The sequence below is a fragment of the Loa loa genome (assembly GCF_000183805.2).
Source record: "Loa loa unplaced genomic scaffold supercont3.44, whole genome shotgun sequence".
Taxonomy (NCBI): Eukaryota; Metazoa; Nematoda; class Chromadorea; order Rhabditida; family Onchocercidae; genus Loa; species Loa loa.
Window position 1 is genome coordinate 340509 of NW_018108224.1, and position 10125 is coordinate 350633.

Genomic DNA, 10125 nt, shown 5'->3' on the forward strand with positions numbered 1-10125 from the left:
AGAGAGGGAGAGAGAAAGAGAGAGAGAGAGAGGAGGGGGAACATTCTACGATGGTTACATTAGTACTCACTTTTGTTTCTGAAATTCTTCTGCTAGTAATTGTAATTTTGCTCGATTATTAAGAGTCATTTCAGTCAGAGATGTTAGGGAATCAAACTATCGCTTCAGGCATGAAAACTCACTTCAGAACTATCCGGTCTTCCTGTACACCCCATCTGACCCACCCGATCATTAACCAGTTTTACATGCAAACCCATTTCCGAATTGAAATATAGAATCATGACAAATATCTAATGATTATGTGTTCTGATGTGATTTGGGATGAAAACGTTACTGTCAAATGTAGATTAATTGCCGCCATGATTAACAAACGTAATTGTTGTCGAAGATCATTCGCGGATAAGGAGAAATAATAAGCATAAGCTTAGCTTTGGTAGTATTCTGCTCTCTTCCGATCAAATCAGAAGTATTCCCAAATGTCAATAAACATGACAATTGGAAAGGTTCTGTTGAGGGAAAGTAACTACAAACAATCACATTGAAACTATCAAGATTAGATGGAAAGACGACGTCATTCATCTTCTCATCAACGTCTTCCATATTTTAACTGTTAGCATCCTACTCTTGAATAGTTATGTGTTGCATGTCATTTGCATGCGAGTAATAATCGCTGTACAAGATGGAGAGAGCTAAATCGATTACATTTTTGTTGTGTGATAAGAACAGATGGGTAGATAGATGAGATAGATAATAAACCTTCGAGCTTTTGCTATGCACGAAAACAAGGAAAAACAAAAAAGAGGGAAAAAATCTTTAGAACTGCAGCAACATAATAGTGATACTGCAATTGCTGCAATTTGCCATTCAAGTAAGTGTTAGAGAAGGAGAAAATATGAAGAGAAAATGGATGAAGGAGGGAGGGAGGGGGAGATGAGAGAAGAAGAGTGATATGATGAAGAGGAAGGGATGGGAGAGTGTTGCAGTTGGTTGCTGTTGAATTGTGAGAATGACAGGAAGAATGAAATAGTGGATGCTATGAGTGAGGATGCAGTAAGTGTAGCAGTGTAGCATCATGGAAATCGAGAATATCGTCGCCAACACCGTTTACATTAAGGCTCGAGAAAGTAAGCTATCTCATTCCTTTTCTTTTCTTTTCAATTTCATTCTAAATCACATTCACAGTTCCTCAATTTTCCATGACAGGAAGCCATTCTTGCGACACCATCGATCCCTTCTCGATGGTTGTCTGTTGTCAACATCTCTTTATATGACTCTGTGTCATGCCGGATCCATATAACGCTCATTATCCAGAAATTTCTTCCCCATATTAGATTAGATGATCTGGTCTGCAGACAGGTGTATGACTCTGTGTGTGTGGTGGGGAGGGGCGGGGGGGGGGGTATATGTACGTGATAAGTTGCTTATACTGGGAATTTTATGCAGAGACAATTTCTAGATTTTTTCAGAAATATTTCTCAAATCTTAGATATGTAACAGTAAAGCTAGTACCCATTTATTTACACATTATTGATTTCAATAACTTACATTTATTTCGTTTATCCAAATTTGATCGACTCAACTTTTAACGTTTCAGTTACACTACTGATGAGATACATTTTCATTTGATTTTAGTTCGTTAATTTTATTAATCGTTTTATCTGTATTTAAAGACTAGCTATATAAAAACGATATATTCTATTGACTTTGAAAGGGTTTTATATCTTATTTTACTCCGTTTGATAACCATCCGTCTTTTATCCGATCTGACCGGCAAATCACACCAATTCAACTTTCAATTGGCTGTTTATCACAGTTATTCACCACGATCATTTACTACGTGATTCTGGACCACTGTTAACGAATCGAAACATATTCGATGTTGAGAAAAAAAGAAGTATTTGCGGTTAATTTACTGTTCAGGACGCCTCAACAGTTATAAAAGAGCATTTGAATATATATTAATTTATCTTTCCATGTAATTATAGTGCAAAGAAACTAAAATCTCAGGGCAAAATTTTATTCGATTTTTTTCTCCGCTGTTCATCTGATATTTATTTAGGCAGCTACAGCATTAGTTGTGACTTTTGTATTCTCGAAATTTTAATTTGCTCTTCGGTATTGGAATACTTTCTCAAGCAAATGTGATAATATTATCATTATTTCGATGCGCACTGCCCTTTAATATTTTTTTGCAAAGACTTTTTACGCCGTTTACTTCACGTTAATTTTGGACTGTGGAAATGATGCTAGACTAAGAGCAATTCGATTTCAAGAGCAGTTGGAACAGTTCGCACATCAACCACACAACTGTTCATAAATTACTGAAGTTGAAATAACGAACTGAAAGCAATCATCGAAGTTAATTCTCTTACCGCTACAAAAAAAAAGTTGAATAATCAGTGTCAGCTGTTCTACAGTCGTTCAGCATTGGAAGCAAATTCGAAGTGGGGAGGGTCGGTAAGTTATACTTCATGAGCTAACTGAAAAATCGTCATTTTGAAATGTCGTTTCTCTTATTCTTTTCCACTGCACCGGAATATTTCTTGGTCAGATTATGACTTCGACGAAATTGGAATCCAGAAGAGGATGTCGACCGGCCTAACAGTTGGATCGTGGTGTTCCAAATTACTTCTGAAAATAAAATTTTACCAAAAAAGATATCATGTTTACTATTATTGACCTGCCGCCATTACAGTTTCTGAATCCGGAAAAATTACTAAATTCAAGAAGTGTTTTCAAGAAATCGATGAGATACAGCGAACACTGCGACACCTGTAGTCGGCGTTAGTCAGCAAAGAGACCTTGTTTTTGTCTGCTGCAAGGCACATAAAGTTGGACGAATTAGGGCACGGATTCTCACTACATCTACCATGTTTACCTAACCCAACATCAATCGATTATCACTGGTTTTTTTTAACAACTGTTTTCAATGAAAATATTTTCATACCAAGCAGAATGCAGGAAATGCTCCGTAAGATTTCGTCAAATCCGAATCATAAATTCAAATTCGAGTCATAAAAAAGAAGTACAGTTATTTTTCATTAAAAAAAAAAAACATGTTCACTGTCATGTTTCCTATTCTGTTTAATAATATTCTGTTCCTATTCCGTTTTTAATAATTTTTAGTGCTCTAACTTAATTATAATGATTTGGAATTCACGGACCTAAACCGTAATTAGTTTTGCATCAGTTCAATGCTAATCTATTATGATGTGTGGTTCATTAAAGTTAAGGGACTTGAAACCGAGCTTGTCGATATTCCTGATTCGGAAGATGCTTAAGAAATTCATGGCTAAAAAATGTCAGAGGGATTGGAAGGAAAAACACACTTTTTTGATTCATTTGGCCATTTTACAGAGTGAAATACATGCAGAACTTTTCACTACTCTTCAGACTAATCGCCAAAATTGGAAGCTTGAAATTCCATAATGGAAAAGTCTCAATTTCTCTCGAAATCACTTCTATAAATAGCTAGTCACGCTTCCCTTGGTTTTATCTGTTTTATCTCTGAGGGATAGTGTATGTGACCTGTGCTTCCGATAGTTAAGTGGAAGGACCAGAAACTTTTCAGTTAGGTTTGATGAGGTATTAGGCTTCTGCCAGCTTTATCTGGAATTGTTGAATAAGTTTTTATAAGGCGAACTGCAAATGGAAAGATTGGTTTGGACGAACAAAAGATCTTAATGTTTTTTAGGATGAAATATTCATGTTCTATTAGCTTCTAATTCATCACATGTGGAGGTGAAACAATAGGTCATTTTTAAGTTCATTAATTTTATGGGTGCGCTTCGGGTTTTTCGTTATATTAGAGGTTTAGGCTTAAATGGTAAAAAGTGATGTCTTCTGTTCATGCATGTTTGGTTTGCAAAGCATTAAAAAGATGTTGCTATGGTTCATCTTTATATGGTCTTCAAATGCATGTGGAAGTCTACTGAAAAAGGAGGAAGACTTTGTAGATGTGTCTCTCACCAGGAAGACATATAAAATACTTGGCGATAATCTCCGGGAGATATTGTAAATTAATAGCACGACAGCAACTTAAGAGTACCCTTATAAGGAGATAAGTCCGTAACCGGAAGATTGAGGACAGATTAAAACTAAGTAACTAGTTTTAGATCTGTAATCAAATTAGGAAAGAAATGAGGTAGAACATTTCAAATCTAATGTCCTATTTGTACTTTTATGGTCCTTATTTATTTATGATATATTTTGGTGATGTGTTTCTGCAATAGACACCGTGCATTTTATACTTGCTTTTCAGCTTGCTTTTTAAATGAATACTGCTCATATGAAATTATAAAAAGTGTGCTTTCATTCGCAAGTTTCATTATTGTAAAATACCGTTACATTCGCTAGATTTTCCTATCTGTTAGTGATTGTCATCATACATTACATTACATATTTTTTATTCATTTTAAAATTTTGAAATTTTTTAAAAGTAGTGAACGACCTGCCGATTGACCATACCACAGTGTATTATTGAAGCTACAAAAAACTGAGTCATTTTCAACCAGGTGGAAATCTAGAATGGTTTGTACTAAAAAATTGATCTGGGAATCGTTGACCAACATAGTTACCATTGGAAAAAACAGTTAAGTGATTAAAATAATTCATAGTGAATGTCAATCAAATGTTCTATTTTTTCTTTTCTAGATGGCGGTCAAAAGAAAGGAAAGAGTAAAAAGTGGAAGAATTATTTGCGATTCCCGCACTACACGGAATGTTTGTACCTCAGGTCGGAGATTGATGTCAGGTAATTGTGCCACTTCTTCAATGCATATACTTTCCCCGACATCACTTTGATGTGAAATTTGTTAATTTATGTTTTTGGACTGGGATCTTTCTAAGTTGCGGAATTTCAAGAAGTGGCGTAACAGTGGGCTTGTGAAACAATATGTTTGGATCTATGATTATATGACGATTTTTGAAATGCCATCAGTGAGTTAACAAACGTTGTTACTTTTACAATCGCTGGGATAACAAGTGGTAATTTCAAAAATGATGCGATCTGCATGATGCGATACGAGATTCAGACCATCCGTTCATCATGAATCGACGATTTTTCAACAAGCAGTGCTTTGCTTCTCCTGCCATCAATGGTAGTACTGCTGTTTTCAATTTTCATTGTCGAAATGTGGTGGTGTTATGACCTTTCTTGGAAGTTTTAATCGCTGTTGTTTCGAACCACTCATTTATCCGCACTACCTTATGTTACTGCTGAATAGCACTCATGATTCTCCCAGAATCATAGTATGAATTCCCTTTGTCCATCTGTATTTATTAATACTAATCGCAGAAATTAGAAGATTTATTTTGAATGTGTCTTAAATTGCCTGTTGATGATTTTCAGGATAATTTATAATGTTCCATAATTAGTAACGTGCTGACTTGTTTATAATTATTGTTATACAGTGGCCTATTATATAACATTTCTCAAGAAAAAGGAAATGTTATATACTAACGTTGCATTTTTATTACTACAGTTGCAGTCAAGATAAATTTGATATCCAATTCGAATTTAAAGAGAAGGTCCCTTCAAGATCAAAGTAAAGGAAGTGGATAAATGTAGAGATACACAGATACTTCGTGAATATTGTTTGTGCTGAAAACGTTATTCATTGCAGTCTGATGCTATACATATATAAACGAACTATCATCATAACTGACACAACATGAAACAGATTACCGAATTCTGTGTGAATGGTTTCCTTTTAATCGATTGTTCTTGTCTATGTAGTTGTATTTGTAGTTATATTTGTATTTTCGCATGATTTTCTTCGATCATGCTCTCGTCTTATGTCTGCATAATCCATATTCAGTAGCTTGAGTTTTAGCAACTTCATCATATTCGAGTTTCTCGATTGTATCTTCTAGACATGCATGTTTTTTTGTTTTTTGCCTATTTGGTTATAGTTTTAACGGAGATACAAAATCTTTCCATTATATCTTTGACTTGAAATTTCGATGAAAAGCTGTGTAAAATCAGATATCTACCCTTCATCCAAAAGACCTTGTGATACTAAATTTTCCTTCAAGAAAACATCTTACAGCTAACACTTTTCATTCTTAAATCAAAGCAACAGATTAGAAGTAAACGTAGTTTTTGTTAGAGAATACACCAATATTATTGATGAATTGTTTCAGCTTTCTAGGATTACTTTTTCAAGTGATGAACGAGAGAGATTACTAATTTAAGCTAAATAATAAGTAATCGAAAAAAGTCGTTTTTTTTAATACAAATCCGAAAGAAAATATATCTTCTACTGAGAAATTACCTCACTGGTTTTTATATTGTGACTGGGGACCCAAGAGGTTTCAAAATTTTGGTTGAAGCATCTTGTCAACTATGTGAACAACATATTATTTTTAATCGTACATTTCTCTAACTTGAAAAACATATTTCGAGTTTGTTGCAACGTGAACTGCAGTATTCATATTGGAATTATGAGCATATCAGGGAAGGTTTGACGTGTGCATATGGCTAAACATTGTAAGCTTATTAACGTTTAATTTTAGCTCTCCACACTACTGCCACTCATTTGCAGCTATAGTTATGTGGTCGAAAAACAGCCAATCGGTAAAGTGCTTTTTGAGCAATTCTGCAGTACAGATGCGCGATATGCAAGGGCGTGGGCATTCTTATGCAAAGTTGAAGAATACGAAACATCTGATGATGATGGCGAAAGTCGCCGAACATTGGCCAAATCAATTGCCTCGCTTTTATCAGTAGAAAATGACGCTCCATGTGTATGTGTTTCTTACTATATTCATATGCTATATTTGTTTTTGTTAAACTTTTTTCATATGTCCACTTCATGCCTTCTAACTGATCTTGTTTACCCCTTTGTTAGTTGTTTGCTTTACGATTTTCGTGTTGATTTTTACTTCCATTTATCTATGTGTTTTTATTGGTTTGTTTAAATCATATAACGGGTATCTAAAAGATGAAGCAAAAAAAGGGAAAAAAAAGTCTCAAATTTATATGCTAAAATACGAAAATTCAGAGCCATTGTTCCTAATATGAATTTTCGTTTTTTTTTTTTTTGGATCTTAAATCTGAATGGGCTATTTTCTTTTTCCATTGTGGTGATAATATTTTAGATTGCCCTTGCGATATGTTTTTGCAGTCATCCAGTGATTCGTTATGGTGCAGCTTCTTATCAGATGATTTTATACAAAAACTCATTTCCACTGCCAATGATATGTCACAAGAATCTGAGCCTTCTAGTGGCATATTTTCCGGAGCTTATCAGTTTGTTTTTTCTTTTTTCTGTATTGTTTACGGAAGGTGAGGTAATTGAAGCTATTTAGCATAATTCGCTGATCTGGGAGTGGTGAAATTTTTGTTAGTTGCAATTTATATTTTTATTCCCCATATGTAACCTTTCCATATTCAAAGTTCTTGAAATAAGGTTGTTGCAGGTGAAGTTATGCTCAAGCCTATTTTTCATCAACCTTTGGTGGTTTAGGTATTTTTTGGCAGATGATTGGTTGTGATTTTGGAGTAATCCTGCAGAGCTTATTTCTCTGTTTGGAGTCGTCCGTCAGAACTTCATCCATCCATCGATTTCCCTACTCTCTCAGGATTGAACATCATGATGATTAAATATTATTTTACCTGCTCATTGTTCTATGAAAATATAATGATATATTTCAGAAGTGTGCGGTCATTCCTCGCTGATTGTTCTTTTCGAAAATTCTTGGGGACACGTTACTTTCATCGTTATTTGCAGTGGAAATGGTTGGAGAAAAGGCCTGTGAATAAACACACATTCCGCTTATACCGGGTGCTTGGAAAAGGAGGTTTCGGAGAAGTTTGCGCTTGTCAAGTATAGTTTTCGTTCACCAGTTTCTTTCCCCTTCCGTAATCACTTTTCCATCCGAACAAATCGTTCCGGTCAGTGCATTTCTTTGCACAGCGCATCAACCGCTGCTAAAGCGCTCTCGCCGGTTTTCTCCTTTATTTTTTTTTGTTAGATGAAGGGAACATGTTTTCCCGGCGATGCTTCAGTTCTGGATGATTCAAGACTGATTCGAGATTTGATCTTCCCCATGACCTTTCCAGGTTTTCCTCGACTAATTGATATTTTCTGGCTTTTGTATATTGCAAAATGTATCGTTTTTAAAATTGTGAAGATTCTCCATCATCGAATTTTACTTACTCTTTTTGTCATAAGATTTTGTAAAAGACACTTCGTGACAGGAAGAAGATTATTAGGTCTTTAATAGAATTATTAAGAAATGTTAACCAAGGCTAGCATCAACTTTTGTTACTAATGTTTGTATGAGAGAATAGGACTGCTGCATTTTTAAAAATTTCAATAGGGAAAGTTTTTTGTCGAAATTTTGGTTATGACTACTCTTTTAAGAAAAGTGTCGCTTTTAAGCGAGGAGCTAAAAAAGGAACGGGATATTTCAACCATTATGGATTCATTTTTACAATACACTACTAATTCAAGAATATGTTTGTTAGTTGCAGATGCAAAAAAAAAAAAGAATGGTTGTGGAAAAGACCGCAGGAAAATCTCACCTAATAGCTCAAAAATTCGTTGTGAAATCGTTTCATAGAAATTTTCCTTCAATCAGAAGTGACTTTTTTATGTACTTTGCTCCTTATTGACACGATTTTCGGGAAAATTTTTTTTTAATCGAAATTTTCATTTCCTACTTTACCTGAGGAGCTATTCGTTGCAAGAGGTTGTGATTTCTTCCCCCATAATTTTGTTTCTTTTTTTAACACCTAGTGCTTAATTATAGTGTTTCGTAGCTTATGAATATGTTTTGCAGCATTTCTTACGGTAGTCTTGCGGCATTTGTTGCAGTAGTCCTGCAGCATTTGTTGCAGTTATTTGGCAATGACTGTGCGATCTGCCTGCGAAATAAGTTCAGTTGGGTTTTACAAAAAGCTGTTCAAGGAAGAACTGAGTAATCAGAAGGATGAGATATTTAGATAATTCTTTCTGTCTTCAACAACTTTTGTTTTTTTTCAGGTCAGAGCTTCTGGAAAAATGTACGCTTTGAAAAAATTGGAAAAGAAGAGAGTGAAAAAGAGGCATGCGGAGACTCTCAGTCTAAATGAAAAGCAAATCCTGCAGAAAATCAGTTCTCCGTTTGTGGTTCGTCGTTTTCAGCGATGCGTTCTTTGTTGTAAAAAGTGAACTTTGCTCAATTTCTTCAAGTTTCAAAGTTTCTTCAAGGATACAAATTAGTGCTTATGTTCAGTTTTTCATTATTTGTATGCATATTTTTGTGTGTTTTTTCTTTTTATTACTAAAAGAGAAGATTTCCGAAGGAAAAGGCAGTAACGAATCATTTAAATGAGAAGCGATGCGCTAAGCGAAGTTTATAATGAAATATCTCAGCGGAGCTGTCGCAAAGAGTATCACTGAGAATTTTAAATTTAACTCGTCAACTGTTTCTCCTGAAATTCGTGTTACCATTTACCTAAGCAAATGAGAGAGTTTGACTGTGAACGGTGAATTAACGGCTGACGAGGTGAATAGTTCTCGTAAACTCTATTCGGTATGCAGCCACACCATGGAGAACGCAGTTCACTGATGGACTGGAGAGATCGATGATAATATGTTGTTAAGGAGCATAAATTTTTGCTGCAGGGTATAATTTAAGCCTTTGCCTTTCAGGTTAGCCTAGCATATGCATATGAAACAAAGGACGCTCTATGCTTAGTATTGACGCTTATGAACGGAGGTTCGTTTTGTGTTCCCTGTTATCTGCATCACATTTAATCTGTTTGCTGTTCTTGGAGGTAGAAGATAAAGGTAGGACGAAGTATGAGAAAGAGATGGTAGATGCGAATAGATGTAGTTCTTTCCAGGTGATCTGAAGTTCCACTTGTACAATTTAATACCTGGTGGATTTGAAGAAAAGCGTGTGCAGTTTTATGCTGCTGAAATTACTCTCGGCTTACAACATTTACACAAGGAGCATATCATTTACAGGGATTTGAAACCAGAAAATATTCTTCTTGATGATTACGGTTGTTTTAGTTTTCTGTTTTATCTTTATCGGGGGAAATTTGTTTGTTTGTTTAAAAATTAAATGAGTGGCGATGGAAAATCCGTCACCATTAAATTAAAACCCATTTGGTAATATATCGGAACGATT

At 35.0% G+C, this 10125-nt stretch overlaps 1 protein-coding gene across 1 annotated transcript; it reads left to right on the top strand.

Moving 5' to 3' along the window:
* Positions 1-1072: 1072 nt before the first annotated feature.
* On the top strand, positions 1073-10059 carry LOAG_09581 (AGC/GRK/GRK protein kinase; the record flags this gene model as incomplete). Its single annotated transcript, XM_020447972.1, has 8 exons — positions 1073-1124; positions 4654-4753; positions 6546-6747; positions 7128-7252; positions 7658-7829; positions 8991-9116; positions 9642-9708; positions 9836-10059. The coding sequence occupies 8 exons, from the start codon at positions 1073-1075 to the stop codon at positions 10057-10059; spliced, it is 1068 nt and encodes a 355-aa protein (XP_020301848.1).
* Positions 10060-10125: the final 66 nt, after the last annotated feature.